The sequence below is a fragment of the Equus quagga genome, chromosome 4 (assembly GCF_021613505.1).
Source record: "Equus quagga isolate Etosha38 chromosome 4, UCLA_HA_Equagga_1.0, whole genome shotgun sequence".
NCBI classification, from domain to species: Eukaryota; Metazoa; Chordata; class Mammalia; order Perissodactyla; family Equidae; genus Equus; species Equus quagga.
The window spans coordinates 44,888,798-44,912,147 of NC_060270.1; the positions used below are offsets into that span (position 1 = coordinate 44,888,798).

At 35.1% G+C, this 23,350-nt stretch overlaps 1 protein-coding gene across 7 annotated transcripts in view; it reads right to left on the reverse strand.

Annotated features, from left to right (window-relative positions):
- NAALADL2 (N-acetylated alpha-linked acidic dipeptidase like 2) overlaps positions 1-23,350 on the reverse strand; it is a 1,259,279-nt gene that overhangs the window by 455,225 nt on the left and 780,704 nt on the right. For all 7 annotated transcript variants that reach the window (XM_046659057.1, XM_046659060.1, XM_046659059.1 and 4 more), the window contains one exon: positions 11,275-11,425. In XM_046659057.1, the coding sequence (XP_046515013.1) occupies positions 11,275-11,425 (151 nt within the window). The remainder of the gene's footprint in view (positions 1-11,274; positions 11,426-23,350) is intronic.

Here is a 23,350-nt window from a genome sequence, read left to right on the forward strand (position 1 = left end):
ATTCTATCAAAATGTAAAGAATTAATACCAACCCTTCTCAAATTCTTCCAAAAAATAGAAGAGGAGGGAATTTCTTAACTCCTTTTATGAGGTCAGTATTATCCTGATACCAAAGCTGGACAAGGACACAACAACAAAAGAAAATCACAGGCCAAAATGCCCAATGAACAGGAATGCAAAAATCCTTAACAAAATAGTACCAAACTGAATTCAGTAGTATGGTAAAAGGATCTTACATCATGATCAAGTGGGATTTATTCCTGGGATGAAAGGTGGTTCAATGTCCACATATCAATCACTGTGACACACCACATTAACAGAATTAAGGATATAAATCATGTGACCTATCTTAATAGAGAAAGGAAAGGCATTTGACAAAATTCAACGTCCTTTCATGATAAAAACTCTCAACAAATTGGGTACAGAAGAAAAATACCTCAACATAATAAAGGCCAGATATGAGAAGCCCATAGCTAACATCATACTCAATGGTGAAAAGCTGAATGAAAGCTTTTGCTGTAAGATCAGAGCAAGACAAGGATGCTCACTCTCTCCAATTCTATTCAACATAGCACTGGAAGTCCTGGCCACAACAATTAGGCAAGAAAGATAAATAAAAGATATGTAAATCAGAAAGTAGGAAGTAAAAGTGTCTCTGTTGCAAAGGATATGATCTTATATATATATTTATATATAGACAACCCTAAGTACTGAACAAAAAAACTAGTTAAAATTAATAAACTAATTCAGTAAAGTTGTAGGATAGAAAACAAATATGCAAAAATCAGTGGTGTTCCTATATACTAACAATGGGCTATTGGAAAGAGAAAATTAAAAAAAAAGACATTGATGAAAAACAAAACAGAAAAAGACAAAAATAAATGGAAAGATATCCTATGTCCTTGGACTAGAAGAAAAAATATTGTTAAAATATCCATAATACCCAAAGCAATCTACAGATTCAATATAATCCCTATAAAAATTCTAACGGCATTTTTCACAGAAATAGAACAAAAAATCCTAAAACTCATATGGAACCACAAATGACCCCAAATAACCAAAGCAGACTTGAGAAAGAAGAAAAGCTGGGGGCATCATACTTCCTGATATTAAACTATATTACAAAACTATAGTAATCAAAACAGTATGGTATTGACATAAAAACAGACCCCTAGATCAACGGAACAGAATGGAGAGCCCAGAAATAAACCCACACATATATGGCCAGTTAATTTAGAATAAAGGAGCCAAGAATAACAATGGGAAAAGCATAGTTTCTTCAGTAAATGGTGTTGGGAGGACGGGACAGCCACATACAAAAGAATGAAACTGGACTTATACCACCCACAAAAATTAACTCAAAATGGATTAAAGACCTGAACATAAGACATAAAACCATACAACTACCAGAAGAAAACTTAGGGAGAAAGCCCTTTACCTTGGTCTCGGCAATGATTTTTTTGATTTGACACCAAGAGCAAAGCCAACAAAAGCAAAAATAAACAAATGGGACTATATCAAACTAAAACACTTCTGCACAGCAAAAGGAACAATCAACAAAATGAAAAGGCAAGACACGGAATGGGAAAAAATATTTTCAAATCACATATCAGATAAGGGGTTAATATCTAAAATATACAAGGAACTCACACAATTCAATAGCAAAAAACCAAATAACCCAATTGAAAAAGGGGTAAAGGACCGAAGTAGGTGTTTTTCACAAGACAACATACAGATGGCCAAGAGGAACGTGAAAAGATACTTATCACTAATCTTCAGGGAAATTCATATCAAAACCACAATGAGATATCACTTTACTCCTGTTAGAGTGTCTATTATCAAAAAGTTAGGCAATAGAAATGCAGGTGAAGATGTAGAGAAAAGAGAACCCTTGGACACTGTTGGTGGGAATGTAATTTGATGCAGCCTCTATAGGAAACAGTATGGCGGTTCCTCAAAAAAATTAAAACTAGAACTACCATATGATCCAGCAATCCCACTTCTATATATATATTGAAAAGCAACAAAATCATTATCTCAAGAAGACATCTTTACTGCAATGTTCCTTGCAACATTATTCAAAACAGCCAAAGTATTAAAACCACTTACCTGTCAGTGGACAGATGAATGGATAAAGAAAATGTGGTATACATATACAATGGTTATTATTCAGCCTTAAAAATTAAAGGAACTCCTGCCACTTGCAATGGCATGGATGAACCTCTCCCTGTTTCCGCCACACCCTAGCCCCTGCCAACTACTATTCTACTCTGTTTTTATGAGTGACTTTTTTTTCTAGATTCCACATACGTGATACTATGCAGTATTTGTCTGTCTCTGTCTGTCTTATTTCACTTAGCATAATGACTTTTGGTGTCCCACATACAAAATAGAGGAAGATTGACACAGATGTTAGCTCAGGGCCAAACTTCCTCACACACACACACACACACACACACAGACACAAAAGCTATTAAATAAAAAGGTTAATAACATTAGGGAAATGACAGGTTTTGAATATATTCCACTAAAATAATTTTATGGCTGAAAAAATAAAATTCAGAGTCTTTTGTTGTTGTTGAATTTCCTTACATTCTTTGGTTAGTTCATTAATTGTTCAATTTATTTTATAATACACAATTTCCATTTTTGTAGGTAAGAGTACAAAACTGTACTCTGGAAGAGCATTGCAATTGCAGACGATTCAGTCTAAATTTGTTCTGAGGTCATATTGATACAGTCTAAACCTGTAGGCAAGCTTTATAATTTTACCACTATATGTTATATTTCACCTTCCACATTACCCTTGTCAAAATTGACTTGTGAAATGATTTTAAAATGGAATGGGAGCCGTCTTTCCAGAGAAAGTGCTTTGCTATCTTGAACCCTGGACTGGGCCAAAATGGCAATTGCTTTATAAGCAATTGTTTGAGAAGTCAGCAGGAGAATGGACATCCTGGTCACAAAGACTGAGGATTGTGGACTTTCTGAAGATGTAGTCAATAGTTAATCAATATTTCGCCAAGACTAGCTTCTGCCTCCAACTCCAATTAAAATTCTTTGTAATATAACCTCTCTTCTTTGCCTTTAAAAGCCCCTGACTTTTGTTCCATAATGGGATGCCATTTAAGTTTCTAACTGAATCTGTGCCTCTTAAACTGGTTTCTGTTTTTGTAGGTTGACACTTTCAAGCGTATGTTGAATGTAGGGGAAAAACAAACAAAACTAAAGCTAAACTTTGTTCAGCATTAAATTTGAATCATTTGTCTGATACCACACGAAATTGTAATTCTTATCTTTATAAATCCAATTAGCCTAAGTTGCACAGTGGATGCAAAATAATACTAGTGAAATCTCCATGAGGTTAGTACTGAGACAACCTTGGATTTGAAGCTAGTCATGTTAGTCAAGTCACTTTGATTAAGGCTCAGTTTCTCTAAGGATCAGCTTACTTATCTAGAAGTGGGGCTAGTAAAAGCTGTCCAGTTGAAAGATCTAACAAGATAAGGATTAAGAAGTGCTATAAAAATGTAATACTAATTCTACCGTTGTTTCAATTCACTTCTTATATTCATTGTGATGGAAATTTATTGATAAATTGTTTTTCTTAAAGCAGTGGATTTTATCATCCTTTTAGAATCACTATAGATTTTTGTGAAAACTTTGATTCATAAACAAAAAAAACTGATTGCCTCTATTGATAGAGTATTTATTTAAAATAGAGAGCTCCTAGTACAATAAATATTAAGTAAAGAACATTCTGAGTGACTAATGTACTATATGGCACACTGATTTTCTGTGAAAAATAACCACTCCAAAATGTTCTCTGAAGGTTATAATCTTAGACATTTCAAAAATCAATTGGAAACTTCCCTGTTTGGGACCAAGAAAACTTATGTTATCAAAACTATTTTTAAAAACAAAATTTAGATTTTTGAAAGGAGCAGTTTGAATTTACATGATCTACCTTTTCAATATGTTGGAAGTTAAACTTTCTGAAGAAATTCACACAGCTTACCAATGAGCCACTATTTAAGTGGTTCTAAGAATCAAGTTGAACAATATTTCATGTAAATAGGGAGCCTTCAGGACACATACAAGAACCACCATTTACAGTAAAATAGTAAGAATACAGACACTTTTTATTTTTTCCCGAACAAGTGACAAGGCATTTCATGCTGTGAATATCTAACACTTTGCTTTGACAACTAGGCACATATTTATATTTTCCACTCTTCTAGTCGGGGAACAGTTCAACATTGTCTCAGTTGATTTAGTGCCAACTCAAGTCAGTCTTTCAACATTTGTCCAGGTAACTGGACCAAGGACACCTGGTGAAGACTTGTCACAAATTACAGTGATATTCTTTGTTCTTTGAATGGTTTTGGTTGGCAGAGGTGATGCTGAACAGACAGTAGGTAAACACAGATCCACTGAATTGTAACACTGGGAATATTAAATAAACTGTGTCGTTTGATACAATTGAATAGAGTAAAACCACTGAAAGGAGTTTCTTCTCCAGAATTTAAAACATAGAAAAAAAGCAACAGGATTACAACCAATAGAGAGGAACATAGACACAAAGCTTTAAATCAGGATGGATGTCAGGTAACAGGGTATAAGGAGAATTAACTCTACGTCAAGAGAAAAGAAATATCTTGGGTTTCAATTAATTCGTAGTCCATAGATTAGCCAGGAGATGGTACTAAAATTAAGATCAACTCTGTAGCGTACAGAGATTTCAGAAGATAAATTATTAAAGAAGGTATATGGAAATAAAAAAGATTTCTAAATCCTAATACTATTCTAGATTTTCAGATGTCAGACAAACTTGATGCTTAGAAATTGGGGTGGGATTTTCTTTTCCACATTTCAACATGGACGAAATGAAATACTCTTTAAAAATATCCATTTCTCACTTCCCTTTTTTGTTTTTTTCCAGGAAGATTAGCCCTGAGGTAACATCCATGCCCATCTTCCTCTACTTTATATGTGGGACTCCCTCCACAGCATGGCTTGACAAGCATCACGTAGGTCCACACCTGGGATCTGAACCAGCAACCCTGGGCCACCGAAGCAGAATGTGTGAACTTAACCACTGCACCACCACGCTGGCCCCTCACTTCCCTATTTTTATGCTCACCTTATAGCTTTTTTGATTCCCTCTTTGTTTTGAGCCTTACGCTATGTAACCAACTAATGATTTTAAGCCAATTACATCTTTGATTGTAACTGATCACTGGTGTTATCATTTTGACCAGTTACTGTAAATGTCAGTTCTTATACCTCACTTACCTGAGTCCCTTGCCGATGTGATCAAGTTTCTTGTGCTTCAAGGCGGAGAACAGAATTGTGCTATATGAACCCTAAATTATCTAATTATCTACCCCCAATCTAATTATCTAATCATCCACCCCCAATCCTCTTCTTTTTGCTGAGGAAGATTGGCCCTGAACTAACATCCATGCCTATCTTCCTCTACTTTATGTGTGGGACGCCTGCCACAGCATGGCTTGATAAGTGGTGCATAATTATCTAAATTATCTAAATTATCTAGGGAATGAAGTTTGCTTGGACCATAGTTTAATGTAGTTAAAACACTTGTAGCAAGTTGGTGGAAGCAGTTACAATAGAGTCTAATATTTTGAATATTTCATCTTTGATATTTGATAAACTATCAAAGGAGTTAAGAGAATAGATTAGACATCTGATATCCTAATATCTTAAATTAAATTTTAAAACTTCTTGAATCAGTGGAATTTCTGCTGTTTTGAGTGGTAGAAGAGATGAGACAGAGTTGACAAAACCATTTAAGAAGCACTATGTGAGTAAGTGTTTATACAATTTTCTTAAAGAAGTTTTAATTAGGTTAATTAAAATCAGGGTATAGCCCAGGATCAGAATGGTCAGACAAGCAGTCATGTTAAGAGAACAAGTTATTCAGTGAATAAATATTCACTGAAAGCCTATTGAGTACAAAAATTGGGTTGAGGATCCAGAACACATATGTTCCTCAGCCCTGATGCATGTGGAGGCAGCAAATATGAAAGGCAGCACTATAAGATGCTAAAAGCACAGTACCATGAGGTCACAAAGTTTAGGTCAGTAGCCCTGGTGGTCCAAATGAGATGTGGTAGATGAATAGTAAAGCTTCTCTAGCTCAGTGGTTCTCAAAATTGAGTTGTATCAGAATCACCTGGAACATTTATTTGACCACAGATAGTTGGGCCCCTCCCCTCAGAGTTCCTATTGAAGTCTGAGGTGGAGCTCATCACTGTGCATCTCCTCACTGACAATCCTGTGAGATATATCTTAGTATAATCCTTCCTTTGCTTGTGAGGAAAATAAGGCTTAGGATAGTTAATTAACAAGCTAAATGAATCTAAAGGCTTGTTCTTGTTAAAAGAATGATAAAAAATTATTTTCTATGTTATAGGGGCAAATATTATTTAAATTTTTTTTACTATTTTCTCTGATTCTATAATAATCAAGAACTAGTATTTGGATATGCAATGAGGCTTACACAGCAGAACTACCTTATAGAAAGTTCCTGTGCCTTATTTGGACAATCCATTTGGATCATGTACTGTGAAAGAGTGCATTGACATTCTTGTTTTAAAAAACACCTACTTGAATCAATACAAAAATTGTGGTATGCTTTCGAACAATAAAAGGGAACAAACTACTGATACATGCAACCATGAAAAAATATCACAGACATTATTCTGAGCAAAAGAACCTGCAAACAATAGAATAAATACTGCACATTTCCATTTTTATGAAGTTCTACAATATTGTACTGTGAAAAAAGTGAGACTGGTGGTTAGCTAGAGCTGGTGATGGGGAATGACTGAACCAACTCAGAGAAATTGTGGAGGTGATGGAAATGTTTTATAGCTAAATGGGCATGGAGATTACATGGGTGTAACTTTTTGTCAGTTAAGATTTGTGCATTTCAATTTACGTAAATTTTGTCTGGAAAAATAAGTGGTGCTGGGCTGGCCTAGTGGCGTAGCAGTTAAGTTCGCACACTCTGTTTCAGTGGCCTGGAGTTTGCCAGTCTGGTTCCCCAGCAGAGACCTACGTACCACTTATCAAGCCATGCTGTGGCAGGCATCCCACACATAAAGTAGAGAAAGAGGGGCACGGATGTTAGCTGAGGGCCAATCTTCCTCAGCAAAAAGAAGAGGATTGGGGGTGGATGATAGCTCAGGTCTAATCTTCCTCAAAAGACAAAAAAAATTAAAAAGAAAATAAGCAGTGCTGTGGACTGTGAGGGGATGTACAGACCAAAAACTGGCAGAATGTAACTAGTTGATTAAACTGGTTTAGGCATACGGAGGGTTCATTATGCTATTCTTTTATTTTGTATATATTAAAAAAAAAAAAATTGGGGCTGGCCCAAGGTCTAGTGATTAAGTTCAGCATGCTCCACTTTGGTCACTCAGGTTTGGGTCTGGGCCGTGTACCTACACCACTTATTTATGGCCATCTTCTGGCGGTGACCCACATATACAATAGAGGAAGACTGGCATAGATGTTAGCTCAGGGTGAATCTTCCTCAAGCACAAAGGGGAAGGTTGGCAATAGATGTTAGCTCAGGGCAAATTTTCTTCAGCAAAAAAATATATATACACTAAAAAACACCTTCTTTAATTTTTGTTATTCTAAGATACTTCCTAAGAACTTAATCATTCATAGATTAGTTAATGAAACGGAGTTCCTAAAAGAGGCAGTTTTATATTAATTCCTCTAATAATCATTTAACTGACAGTATTTTAGGGCATTAAGTAAGATGTTGTTGTTCACTATAAATAAATTATTATTTGTAGTTTTTATTTCCAATTCACAACCTGCCTTCTCCTGCTCTCTCTCCCCTCAAAAATCGAGGAGGGCTGCATTATTTATAAAAAAAAATGTAAATGAAACCATAAGACACAGAGATTTTGAGATAATTTTAGGAAGGAGGGATAAATGAATCAGAGACCAGGGGTATAAATCACTGTAGTTAATCCGAGCTTCTTATCAACCAGGGCAAAAAAAGAAATACAATGGGTTGTAGCTTTTCCTTTTCTGTGTACTGTATAGAGATTCATATGTAAAAAAAGATCCTCTCCCTATGCCCCACTCCAGCATTATATTTTAAAGGAATTTTTCATATAAGTCCTCGATAAGTACATGAGTAATATAGTAAATAATGCCACTTACTGCACTGGTATTTTGTCATTGAATCTAAGAAGTCTGACAAATTTTTGCCCAAAATGGTTAGTCATTTCATCTTTGTTTGAGAATGTAGGCAGCAAGTACGATTATTCATATTAAAGCTTAGTACCTGAGGGTTACTTTAAATATTCAATAAGAACATGATCAACCTTCTACCTTTTTCCCAACACAGATACAGATGAAAAGAAGTTAATCTTGTTAATTTGCTGTTTTTTTTGTTTAACCTGAAGGGTGACTCAAGGGTCACAAATATTTACAAGTTGGTTTTGCAGAAGAAAATGAATGCCTTCAAGGAAGTTAGGATCACTAGATGACCAGCCCCCAGCTGCCATTGATGCCCAGAAGACAGATTGCCCAAGGGCATATCTGGAGTGAAAAGAACACAGATTTCCCCTTTGTTTCTCTGAAACTCCTCTTCCCAAGCCCCTTAACTCTGTAAAATCCCCTACTCTCTTCTTTTGTTAAGGTGGATTTGAGAGAACCTAGCCTCCTGCCTCCTTATTTTTGCCAGTTTGAATAAAATTTTCTCCATCTCCAAGCACTGATGTCTTAGTGATTGGCTTATTGCACATGCGGCATGAACCTGAGGTTAAGAGGCTCAGTATCAATATCATAAAAATGCTTCTTTAAAAAGTCTTCTAAAGGAATGATGTAAATGAAAAACATCATCATTTGGCAAATACCACAGCAATAATTGTAAGAGACAAGAATCATTGATGGATGATAAAATATATGGGGAAAAGTATGATAAGAAAGAGGATGTTTATATAGTCTCATAGTATATCTCTACAAGATATTCATTAATTGCAAAGGAAAAAATCAGTACCTTTATAGTGGAGAAAACTGACAGACACAACCATAACCAAGGGATCAAAGATAGCACCATGAGAAATGAGACGTATCTACAATATGTACCCCTCATATAATGCACTGAGAAGGATACAACAGCTCTTCTGCAGTATTCCTGCCAAAAATGTAATCATGAGAAAATATTGGATGAGCTCAATTGAGGAACATCCTACAAAATAAACTTTCAGTAATTTTTAAATGTCAAAGCTGGGCCAGCCCAGTGGCACAGCTGTTAAGTTCGCATGTTCCGCTTCTCAGCGGCCCACGATTCGCTGGTTCAGATCCTGGGTGCAAACATGGCACCACATGACACGCCATGCTGTGGTAGTCATCCCACATATAAAGTAGAGGAAGATGGGCACGGATGTTAGCTCAGGGCCAGGCTTCCTCAGCAAAAAAGAGGAGGACTGGCAGTAGTTAGCTCAGGGCTAATCTTCCTCAAAAAAAAAAAAAGTCAAAACAATAAAAGAAACACTGAGGAATTCTTCTATATTAGACAGGATTAAGGAGACAAGGCAACTAAACGCAGTATGGAACTCTGTTTTTGATGCTGGACCAAGAAAAAAAAAGTAGAAAATTGGGGAAATTTGAATAAAGTCTGTAACTAATTCATGGCATTGTATCAATGTTAATTTTATGGCTTTGATAATTATACTATGTTATGTAAGATGTTGATATTAAAAGATTCTGATATAAAGGTATACAGATTCTCTATATATTTGCAATTTTTGTGTGTGTTGAAATTATTCCAAAATAAAAAAAGAAAAGACAAAACAGCATTCTGAAACTGCTCAAGACTCTGGTTAACATTTTGCTAGGTATGACTGAATTCTACATTTATGAAATGACCTGAGTCAAAAAAACTTAAGAGTAGATGTTGCCAACTGGGCAACTTACCAACTTAAGCAGAGTGTTCATACAGTATCTGCTTTTCAGTAGCATTGATTTGCCACAAAGAATTAACTACCACATGCAACCTCCTGAAGCTGAAGCCTTACAATCCGAGTCAGAGCATTTGCAAATGAGAGAGCTGGACTGATATTTTGGTGATGAGGTGAATTGTAGATGGACACCTACTAATTTTAATTTCAAAATTATAATAATGAGACAGTGGACTACACAAAGCACAAATAAATGAGATACCAGAGAAAATTCTTACATCAGTTATTAAAGGGGTACTTTAAAAGACAAAGCAGTAAACAGCAGAACCAATAAAATTCAAAAGTTATAACTTATATTTGACTCAATTTAATTCCTTCTTGGAAAAGTTTAATTGATTGGTAAAGTTAGTATATAAAGGACAGCTGGACTTGAGTAAAATAACTAGTAAAGTCTTTTGTGATATTTTGTACAAAGCAAGGAAAAATATTGCCAGAAAACATGGATAATTACATGAATTGTTTTGTAGTTTAATTACTGACTGAAGTGTCATGGTTAATGGTTAGTATCACCCTGGAAGAGGGTCTAAAGAGCTTTTTCTTCAGCCAAATCTATGTAAACAGAATATTTGTCAATGACACATTGTACAGAAATTCAATGATGCAGTGAGCCCCTGCCAAATCGTAGTTGTCTTCTCTCTGCCACATGGGCCCCTCTATCATGAACACAGCTTACTGGGAAAGAGAAAGATGTCTGACGCAAAGATGGCTATCTCTGTTCTGCCAGTGGCTGGCCAAACCAATGAGATCCCTTCTTTTAGGGAGCCGGACAATTTGATCATATTAACTCTCTTCTTATCCAGCATCATTTCCCACTACTTTAGTCACCTAACTTGACCACGTGAACCCTTAGATTCTGGACTTAAAGTTATTACAGCTCCCCCAAAGCAGCAGACATTTCATGCTTCTAGGTATTTGTACATGCTTTACACCTACATGGAGAGCCCATCTCACATGGTGTTAATTTATCTTATCAATCAATAATAACACATAAAATATGGTTTCTCTCTGTTCACAATACTGCTATTTATTGAGACAAAAATATATTATAGACTTTTTAAAATGTTTTATTCCAACAAATGGGTAGTCTAAAATTTTAAGATAAAAAAATCACTTTTAAATTATAAAAAAAAATTCACTTTTAAAATATGGAGTGGTAAGAATTCTTCGACTTTACTATTCTTTGATTAACTTTGGTACACGTACTTATAAACTGCCACCTTGTAATGTTTATAACAATAATAAAGATTAACAACAAACTTACCAACACTTGGATAACCAGGCGTAGAAGGGTCTCCTCCTGGATTCAGTGATACCATGAAGGTATCATAGCTAAGATTACTAGTCTTTGGTAAATCACAAGGATCAATATACAGAAGAACACCTCCAAATCCAGCCTTTTCCAATAACGAAAGCTAAAAGAAGGGAACAAACTATTAAAAATATTATCATATGCATTAAAAGTTCATATACTGCCATTTCATGAATGTGACTAAGATAAAATGACTCCGTTTTTCTGAGTTTTTTTCTTTTAAAATAAGCAGACTTTTCAGATTTTCCAACTTTCAAGCCCAGTCAGAGTTATTCTACTGGCCTTTTCCCGTTTTGCCTTTGTCAACAATACTCAAGCAGCATTCCTACAACGTCTATATTTGATTTCCAGCTGCCTGCATATGGAATTTCTCCCTCTTTCTTTTTTCAGTTGTTCAAGAAGATCTGGAGTTGCCACTTTCATGAGATAAGCAAAGGGTCTACCACCAACAAAGTTCTGCTGTAAAAGGAGAGCTGTTCAAGCCACTGTCATGTCCTTCCCTAGAGTAGAAGTCACTGGAGCATTTTGATATATTTCCTCCAGGGCTGAGCCTGCCATACCAATTGCTAAAACGTTGAAATGCTTTCACATTGTTTGGCAAATAGGCACTGTCCTGACCCTCCTGAAGGCCCCCACTATACCAGTCACCCTGGTCTCTGCCCTGGATGTCCCGGCCAGACCTTCCAGATAAAGCAACTGATGGACTATCAGAACCAAGTGGCCTCCTTCTGAATGCTTAGTTTCTGCTCTGTTTCTGTCATTAAACATTTTGAAAGTAGCCCCTGATTACCTCCTTTGAGACACATTTAATATAAAGATTCCACTCTGTTCTTAGTAATTACACCATACATAAATATGGTGGGGCAGATGCAACATTTCCTAATTCACACAAAGTGCCATATGAGCAAGTGGCTTCTCCGTTCAGAATCAATTCCCTCACATGTGCAAACTAGTTTTTAGGGCATAGAAACTACGAGCTGTGCCAAGGAAACGAGTGATAAAAAGGAGTAAGAATTCAGAGAAAACATAGATGAGAGCAGGCAAGAGAGGGAATAACCATGCATAGACTCCATGTCCAGCTGTGCTCCTTTCACTTGGACTGGGTGAGATTTTCCTTCCTTTCTTTGAGAGTGCTTCTGTTACTTGCAAATAAATCAATTCATAACCAAGACAAGTGACAAGGCATTAGACTGGGAGATGGTACTGGATTTTGGTACCAACCCTGACACTAAATAGCTATGGGACAACTCAGTCTTTTCAAACCTTGGTTTCACCATTCACAGAATGCAAGGAGTGAACAACATTATCCTCAAACCTCCTTTCTGTTCTAAATGAACAACCCGTGAAGTCTAATCTTATGATTTAGAAAATGTCTATGGAGACATATTTATTCTACTTTTAAATGTATTACCACACATAAAATTTGCTTTAAAACTATTGATTAGGAATATTCTCTCCAAAAATAACACAATTTCTGTGATTAAGAAAGAGTTTTCAAATAGTTTTGATGTGGTTTCTCACAACATATATTTTTAATTTTGCATTAAGCTTTTATTAGAGACGAAATAAGGCAAACTGAAATACTTAGAATCTATACATTAAAACTCTTCTGAGTAATTGAATTATTCCTTTCTTTCTTTTCAAGTCTAATTTAATAGTACACTGTGAAGTGATAATTGCATCTTTCAAAACTATTTTACAGTGTTTACACCCTAAAATATATTGTATAAATGTGACAATTGCAATAAATGATGCAGGGTTGAATGAATACTATTTTAATGCAGCTATCAACATTCTGCTTGTATTGGGAATATTTCTACCCCTATAAGTACTTCAACTAGGATTTTATTTCTAGGAGAGAAGATAAATATTGCTTAAATTTACTGTGCATGCTTATTCAAAATGCCCATCAGTGATAATTACTAATATCTCTATAGTTAAGGATTCCTCCTTCTCAAAAAAAAAAAAAAATCACATTATGTTTCCATGAAAATAGAAATCCTTCAACAAGCCTCCTACTCACACGCCTCCCACCCTCTTTTATTTGGCTCAAAGAACCACTGCCGGCTGAACCAACACGATCCTTGCCCAACTTTTCACGAATGCTAAAATCTCAGCATGACAGAGGTGCCTGAGACAGCTGCTAGATTAGTAACCAAGAAATAGTCCACAGTCATCCTGAGACGTTTTTGGCCTCCACACACAGTCAGTCAACACCCTTCAAGGTATGTCATGGCTCCACCAACAAAAAGGACATCATTTGAAGCATTTAGTGCCCCCAGTCCCCAAAATGAAATTTATTTTACTTTTTATCCCTAGGAATTAAAAAGGATTTCGTGGGTAACTATAACAGCACTAGAGTGTGACCTGTTTGAAGACAGAAAACTTATAGCTTCATTTTATATCCCCAGTCTCTAAATATATGCCTAGCACCAAATGATTTTTCTATTATTGAGTTAAAGAATAAATTGGTGTATGTATCAACAAATGAATGAACAATTAAATGAATGAAAAACATAGTGTATATGGGTACAAGTATATTACATGAATGTTATTTGTTCTACACTTCACACCCACCGGCTGAAAAACTTATGCAATACATTTTGTTGTGGCATCTTATAAATATCTGCTAAAAAGTGAGAATAAGTATTAAGCCAGATTGTTTCTGCAATTTTTTAAAAAAACAACACATTCAACTAAATGTGTTATGCTGTCTCCTTATACTTCTGTAAAAATACATAAAATAGGTTTATTTCATTTTGATTTTTGTTTTGTTACCTAAGAGTACAGATAAAGAATGTGGAGATTGGCCCACTGGGATTTAAACACACAAATTTGTATTGTTGACAAGGTCTTGTAGATAAAATGTCTTTGGCCAACTTCAAGATGGCTGATCCCATATTTCTTGCTGTGAACCATATTACTACATTTCTCTTTGTGAATAGTATACAAAGCTTGATTCTATCAGTTGCCAAACAATCACCTCTGAAATAAATGAATCTATGGGCAGGATACAGCAGCCTTATTGAACAGATCTTACAAAACTCAAAGCTCCCTGGGAATTACTCACTCAGGAATAGTAGTCTGGTACCTGAAAATCGTCCAATATAGATTTACATTCCCATTACCTTGGACAAACAGCATGTGGGCACTGGTTGGCTGCATGGTATTCAGATATTCAAGAATAAATCATTCAAAGAAAACCAAAGCCAAAGAAAGCAAAAGAGAAAGGACCCGGCCCTGATTCCCGCCACTTAGCTTCTCTCCTTATTGACTTCTATTCTTACTTTTCAACCAAAACATCTGTTTTATTCCAAAGGGAGGATGCTGTTGTGATTGTCATTTAGACAATTTACTTCTTCATAGTGTCCAGCAAGAGAAAAGCAGTTGAATTCCATAGGTAGGCTTTAACCCACTCACAGATGTTCCTAAGTTGTCACCTCACCATTTTGACTCCATTGAATTTCAGCCCGGCTCTTTTTATTTTCACTGGTCACAATGCATGGGATCCCTGTACCACCTGACGTCAAGAATCAAAGGGGAAGGCTTGTGTCTTTCTGTGATTTAGCTTCTTCAAAACATTGATCTAACACTAGAACCATTCCTCTGGACTCCATAGCTAGAAAAGTTTTCTGAGTCTTCATATGGAAAACAAGAGCAAATATAACATAGCAAGAAGATCTTAGTTTTACAGATAAAATTAAGGTCAACTGTTATGGGCTGAATTGAGTTTCCCTAAGATTCATATGTTTAAGTCCTAACCTCCAGCACACCTCAGAATGTGACTGCATTTGTAAATAAGGCCTTTAAAGGTTAAATGAGGTCATATGAATGGGCTCTAATTCAATATAATTAGTGTCCTTATAAGAAGAGGGAGAGATTATCAGAGACGCGTGTCTACAGAGAAAAGGCATGTGAGGACACAAGAAGAAGGTGGCAATCAGCAAGCCAAGAAGAGACACCTCAGGGGATACCAAACCTGTTGACACCCTGATCTCAAATTTTCAGCCTCCAGATCTGTGAGAAAATAAATTTCTGTTTAAGCCACCCAGTCCGTGGTATTTTGTAATGGCAGCCCTAGCAAACTAAGATATCCACATAAGATAAATAGCTGCCAAGCTTTATACAAATATTTGGGAAAATAATTGTGATTAGAATCTAGGTCTGCGGAGTCATCTGCAATCCAAGTCATCGAGTACTAATTTCACATCTGCTGTGGATCAGCTACTGTTTCAGAAGTCATTTGTTGATTTTTATTCAGAGATTTTAATATAAGTCATTTCAATTCCCATTTACAGTTGCTGAAAGTGTTATTCAGGAAGGGTAAGAGCTTGATCCAAGGTCAGAGCTAATAAGTGGCAATGCCAGGGATCAAACTAGAGTTTTCCAAATTCAAGTCTGACGATCTTTCCACTAAAGCACAACTTTTCTTCCCATTCTACATCCATCCTTCACAAAGACAAATAGACTGGCTAAAGGGTGAATTTATAAAACATATCAGATGCTTCTTGCCGTGATCTGCTTTCTGAGAAGACACTGAAATCAATACTGTGTGAATTATATGCCTGTTTATTTAGATTGCCAAAAAGATCTGGATTTTTCCAAAATAGTGTCGTGGGGATTAATATGTATTAAAAGAACAGAATGTGTAGATTTTAAAGATTCATGGCTATCAAAACAGGAAAATAAAAATAAACTTTAAAAAAACATGAATCTAACATTTCATAGTACATTCTTATTCATTTGAATTAAATAGCTCTGGACTGCGAGAAAAATAAAAATATTGGACACATAATATGCAATCATTTCATAAGCAGATGTTTTGACTTCAGGGCTCAAATTTTATGTTATTCTTTCGTCTTGAGTCTGTTTTCCCTATTAATAGATTTGTTGTTTGGCCCTCTAATTTTGTATTGTATTCTTAGGATAGCGTTAAAAAGGTTTTTTTGTAAGACGCCTGTTTACTTTGTTGTTTTTCAGAAATAAACTCACCTTCCTTTGTTAGTTTTAAAAAAAGACTATTATGGTGAGGAATATTCACTGTAATCAGACTGAGTATATCCAAGGCATAATCACAGCATTCTTTTTTAATTTCACTGAACATTTTTACTTGGATTTCAAACTGCTTTACCTGATGTATCCAAAGTTATTTAAATAATTCCAGTGAGATTAATAAGAAGCAATGACCTTCTGCTTTTGTAAATAAAAAATCTGAAGTTATCCAGAAAAGTTAAGCCTGCCATTGGAGTTCTAAAAAGAATCCACAATTTTTTTCTTTTTTCTTTTTTTTTGAGGAAGATTAGCCCTGAGCTAACTGCTGCCAATCTTCCTCTTTTTTCCGAGGAAGACTGGGCCCTGAGCTAACATCCGTGCCCATCCTCCTCCACGTTATACGTGGGACGCCTACCACAGCATGGCGTGCCAAGCAGTGCCCTGTCCGCACCCAGGATCGAACCGGCAAACCCCGGGCAGCCAAAACGGAATGTGCAAACTTAACCGCTGTGCCACTGGGCCAGCCCCAGAATTCTCAACTTTTATCATTACAATTAAGGAAGGAAGGAAGGAGGGAGGGAAAGAAGGAAGGAGGGGAGGAAGAAAGGAAAGAAGGAAGGAAAGACCTCCTATTTTATAAGCATCTTCACGTATAACTTTATTCTACTTTAAACTAATATCTCATTGTGGCCTGTGGAATTATTATTTCACAGATGAAGTAACCATGACATAAGGATGACTAGATCAAGAATACGTAGTCAATAGCAGATTTCAGACTAGAGAAATGTGTCCTTATAATTTATTTTCCTGTGTTTTTCCCATTAAACCATATTGCTTCCAAATAACAAAAAAGATTAGTGTGATTTTGCAAATTTCTTTCATTTTTTTAATTCATATTAAGTGGTTTGACAATCTTTGCAATGTTTGCTGCATGGAAGTAGCCTAATCTTCAAAAAAAAACCCAAAGTCTTTAAAAATATGATGTTATTTTTCCAACTGTAGCTTCAAAATATTGAGGAGAAGGCTTTATTTTACTTTTCCACTCCTCATCTTTCCCATCCATGGTGGATCCACCCATGTGGTATAGATTGGTTCCTCCAGGTCTAGACTGAGAACACAATGATAGAGTGGGGACACCAAAGTATTATTGTAAATCCTTTTATGTTCGAGGAGAGGGATTTGAGACTGGGATAGGAAATACAGTGGCCTGGGGTCTCTTCCTCTGTCAAGATGGCTCATGAATTGAAAGCACTAAAGAGTATTTGTCTTTATCAATTTGTTTAAAACGATTTCATCACTTACATTAATATCAGGGAAAAAATATACAATTGTCATTAGTAAATATATTGCTGATATTACCAACTGCATGTGCTTCTCATTCCATCAGTAGACATGCTGTTGCTTTTAAACCAAACAGTCGTGTTCAAAAGGAACTGAAAAGAGTATTAGCACTGTACATATTTAGAAGTTGTCATGAAGACATAAGCTTCTGATTTACCAACTTACTGTTTTTAGTGCTTATACATGTAAGTATATGAAAGAGGAAGAGACAGTCAGTGGAGAGAGAGAACACAAACTCACACACCCATGTGCCTGCATATCTGGGATTATGTAATTTTCTAGTACAATAAACAAGATCATAGAAAAAGTATAGAACTCCTCACAATCATTTAGTCTTTGAAAATTCACTATTTTTAAAATTTTAAATGTATGTTGCCAATATTCTTAACTAAGAGCGTATTTAAAGCCATAATGAATGGGGAGAAAACCATGGATAATAAATAAATACCTCTAAAGACATCTTAGAAATTAGCTATTGTTTGGGTTTATTGACATAAATAATTTTCTGATATTTCAATGTATTCATAAGAATCAATATTCAATATTTCTATTTCTACTGCCTACAAAATTGCTTCTATAACAGAAATGCTAAACAGAGCTCCTAATTTTCTTGCACATAAAAGAAAACAAACCTTGGTGACTAGATGTATATTTGATGTTCAATTTTTCTTAATGTACAGCATTATCAATCATCATTTGAACATTAAAAACATAAAGCACGTTTTGACAGTGCATTTGTTTAACTGAAATTTTTACATATAACTCTTCTCCAAGGTGGGTGCATATGGAGGGAATATAGGAAGGAATTAAATGCATATCAAGATTAAAAAGCATATATCAAATTACTTTTAAAATTTCACCACAGAAAAACTTCAAATCTTGCGCTACTTACAAGTGTTATATGATATTTTAAGCTGTTAGTAATACATTTTAATTTATCAAATTGTTTCTCTGTAGCTTGGCTTGCAAGCAACATGGCACATGAAAAAGCACTGCACTAAGAGTAAGAGGTCTTGAACTGGACCGGCCATTAGGCGAGGGATGTTGGGCACGCCACTGAAAAGCAATACAATCCAATTTTCTCATCTTCACACAAAATGACTGGCGTATTCAAAGGAGGTAACATGTCTGAAGGATTTGTAGAAGCGTAAAATCTTACATAATGTGTGAAGTTTTATTGTTTTGTTTTGTTTTGTGTGGTAATGATAAGGATTAAGAAAAGGAGAACCAGGTTGATAACTGAGAGAATGTAACTTCTTTGAATTTGCCTGGGGTAGAAAGTGGTATTAAAGAAGAAAAAATAAAAACCTAGTTATCCTGAAAAAAATGTTTCTGGACATAAAAATGATGAAATTTCATGGGTTTATTTCCAAAAGTAAATATTCGTATAACTTAAAGGTACTCTTCCATTGTCTTTCACTTAATACCAAGCTCTGTTTGCTTTTTGTTGTTTGTTAGATTGGAGGAACTATGAATTAAAAACCCTAAGATTCCCAAGTTATAAATTTTTTTCCCAAACTGCATTAGGCTTTTTAACTTTTTATAATTCTATTACTTAAAATATTAGCTTATGTCTTTTAAAATTAGGGTAATGTCTATTACGTTTTCTTTACCAATCAAGGAAACACAGTCTTTGTTACCTTATTATTGATTTTTCTCCATTAATAAAAAAAAGCAATCTACCTCACCAAGACAAAATTTCTCAACCCCTCCTGAAATTAATTTATTTAATTACACAGAACCTGAGATTTTAGCCAGGCATAGGATAAGTCACGAGACGTGAACAGCTAAGAGATGTTCTTCCTCCTGGGCACACAAAGGGATTACGCATACAGGGACATGGATTATTTGTAGCTTCTTTTATTAGGGAGCAAATCTGATGCATACATCTTGCAGAGAATTCAATCAAATAGAAATAATTTCCATATTATCCTTTCTAATGTCACTAATTAGAAAGATTTATAGTTGCCAGACAAGAGTCGAAGTCCAGTCCCTTATCCATGTGGTTTATAGATCACCTTTTGTTGTCTTTGCCATCCTGTCAGGCAGAAATTGACAAGGTCTTTCTACAATACAAGCCCATCAGAGGTCACAGTCAGAGTTCTCACTTCCCTGGCCCAGAAAGGCTTTTGATTTTCTTGAGAATCACTATTTCCTTTTGGATGAAGAAAAACTTACCTATATGTACATATTCATTCAGATTTTAGATATTTTTTAAATAGATAAGGTAACAAAGGTCTATTCTGACTCAGTTATCTTTTGAGCAGTATATTAACTGTTAAATCAACCTGCTACATTTTTCATTACAGATGTCTAGGAGTATAGTTCAAAGCATTATTTCAATGGACTGTATCCCAGGTGACTGAAGCTTCCACTGCAAACTTCCCCCTTCCTTTCTCTCCCTTCTAAGGGAGAAGATGCTGAGCAGAGACCACATCGAGTTTAATGCCTGAGTGCATAGAAATGAAGAAAAAGATACCTTTAAATGGACAACTCTCAACTAGCTCCAGTGTGATAACAGCATGAGAGTCCCATTGAACAAACAAGACACAAAACAGAAACAGGTGTGAAAAACTGAAAGAGGAAAAAGATATTAGCATAACCGATCTTAGGATTCATAGCTTCTTTCCACTGGAGTTCATCACAATGGAAAAAGATTCTCTCTTCTCTCAAGAGAGAATGGTTTCCTATATAAAAATGTCCACCCCATATGAATACACTTATACTTTATCAAGCAATAATATTTCAGCAAATATGATTTTTAAGCCATCATATCTACCTTTCCTAGGCATTTCTAGAAACTTTATAAGTTATTGTGCACATTGAATGGGAGTAAATAATTGCTTTACTTTGTTTTCTCTTTTAATTGAATAAGTTTTCTCATGTTGTGATAACAGGTTTATTTGAAAGTGAAAGTAATTTGTTATAGAACAGCCGCTTTTATAAATGGAAACTTCTACAACAGAACATTGTGAGATGTTTAAATATTAACGAGACATATTGCTCACTCTCTACACTAAATTTCAGAAACTTAATACAAATTAAGTACATACTTTATTGCTGGATCTTGCTTACCAGTGCTAAGAAATCCACAACGTTCAATTCTAATTAAAAATGAAATTGAACTGCAATTCCCTGGAAACAAGGGCTGATCAGACTCAATAAGCTTTTCTTAATTTATTTCAGAAACACAATAATTGAATTGCTCATAGACAAAGAAAAAAATGCTTACATTGTTAAAGAAATACATGCTTTCAAATCTTTTGTAATTCTATTATATTTTCTAATGTTCACAGCTGATTACATACCTCATATATCTGTTTCAAGATATTTAAGGGTCCAAGAATGTACCATATACTTTTATCATTTACCACTTCTATATGTATGTTTACTAGGCATGTACCATAAATTACACACTTGACCAATTTGTTTTTTAATTTTAAAAGAGATATAAAAAGACTATTATTCTGTATTATAATTTATTTTTTAATACTTTTATTTATTTTTATTATTTTGTTGTTTATTTTTATATTTTTTAAAAAGACTTTCCCAAATTCTTGACTAATATTGTTTAACTGTCACAGCCATCTCAGGAGAGTTTTAAGATTACTCATTATTTTTCTTGTTTGTGCTTGGTTTTTGTTTTTTTAACTTAAGAAAACTGTGTCTTAGTGAGGTGTTGTCATTTTTCCATTGTTATGTAGCTTATGATAGTGAAAATGGACACATTGATTTTAAACTAACAGGAAAAATGGAAAAAAAACTGAATATACATAAAGACTATATTGTTGGGGAAAGAGCATAGCAAATGATTCCTTGTTCCCCTCCATTCGTGTTCCAATTGTTTTATGTAAGGATTCAGTTTGAGATCACAGTGGGCCTAATATGCCTAAGCCCAGAAGGTTCAAAATGGAATGGCTTCATCTTCAGAAAGAGTGTTCTTTGGATATAAGGTTGGATTAAGGAGCAACGGTTCTAGAATAGCCCTAGACAGTGTCTATACACAGCTCTGGACTTTTTGTTAGAACAGACATTGCAATAATTGGAATTGCCCAGTGGAGAAATAAACATCAATACTTCTCAATCCTGAAGAAGTTTATGCAGGAGAAATGTCCATCTGTCAAGGAATCCATAGACATCACTCTGGCACCGGGCAGGTTTTATCTAAAGCTACTTCTCTAATAGTACTTTCCTTGTACAGGTTAAATAAATAAGATGAATGAAATAATATATGGTAATGCCTTGAAGCAGGCATATGTAAAACAGCATTATTGTCATCATGAATTCTACAATATAGTTTTTATTAGAAGATCTCAAAAATGTTTAAGAGAATTAAAAGACTGTGCATGCAATAAAGTTGGATGAACTCATCAAATCAGAGAATATGAAAAAAACAGAAAAGTATAATAAACAATGAACAATAAGCAAGGTGCAAGAAAAAATACAGCATATAAATTTTTACACTAAAAGAAAACAAGATGAATTAGCCCATTAAAATCAAAGATGTTTGAATTGAATCAAAAGGAATGAAACACTATCAACATTTTTTTATTTTTTGGCACCTGAGCTAACAACTATTGCCAATCTGTTTTTTTTTTCTTCTCCCCAAAGCCCCCCAGTATATAGTTGGATATTCTAGCTGTGAGTACCTCTGGTCGTGCTATGGGGGATGCTGCCTCAGCATGGCCTGACAAGTGGTGCCATGTCAGCACCTGGGATCTGAACTGGCGAAACCCGGGGCGGCTAAAGCAGAGTGCACAAACTTAACCACTTGGCCATGGGGCCGGCCCCATCAACATATTTTTTTATAAGAAATCTTCTTGACATAAAATAGCAAGATTAAAAAACGGTGATGAGCAAATAGATACCTGTCAAATTAAAAAAGAGAAAGAGAGAGAAAAGAGCAAATTCATACAAAATATCGAGATTGAAAGCAGGACAGATTAAGGATACACACTATAGAACGATCAAAACATCAAAGAAATAGTTAAAGGATATGCCATAAACCTCAATGCCCCAAACAACATAATGGCAAAATTAAAATATATTGGAAATGCAAGATAGAATTATGATCCCAAAAATATATAAGAAATTGGACAAATTTTGAAAGCCAAAAAAAGTAAGAATATACAGAATTAAATAATGAACTTAAAATAGAGAATTACATTTTTCTTCTTTTTTATTTTTTTAAGGATTGGCACCTAGGCTAACAATGGTTGCCAATCTTTTTTTTTTTTTTTTCCTGCTTTATCTCCCCAAACCCGCCCTGTACACAGTTGTATATCTTAGTTGCAAGTCCTTCTAGTTGTGGGATGTGGGACGCCGTCTCAACGTGGCCTGACTAGTGGTGCCATGTCCGCGCCCAAGATCCGAACCCTGGGCTGCCACAGTGAAGCGTGTGAACTTAACCACTCAGCCACGGAGCCGGCCCCGAGAATTACATTTTTCACAGAGCACAAACACATACCTACAAAAAAATCATTTCACTTGAACTTGGCCACAAAGAAAATCTTTTAAAAATTCTAAAAACTAGATTTTTATTGATCATATTATTTACCATAATCCAATCTATTGGAAAATAATAATAAAACCATGAACAAAATTAATTTGTTCCCAAATAACTGGATCACACAGCAAGTGAAAAGCATCTCAAACACAACGAAAAGTAGAATATGTAACAATAAAACTTCTAGGA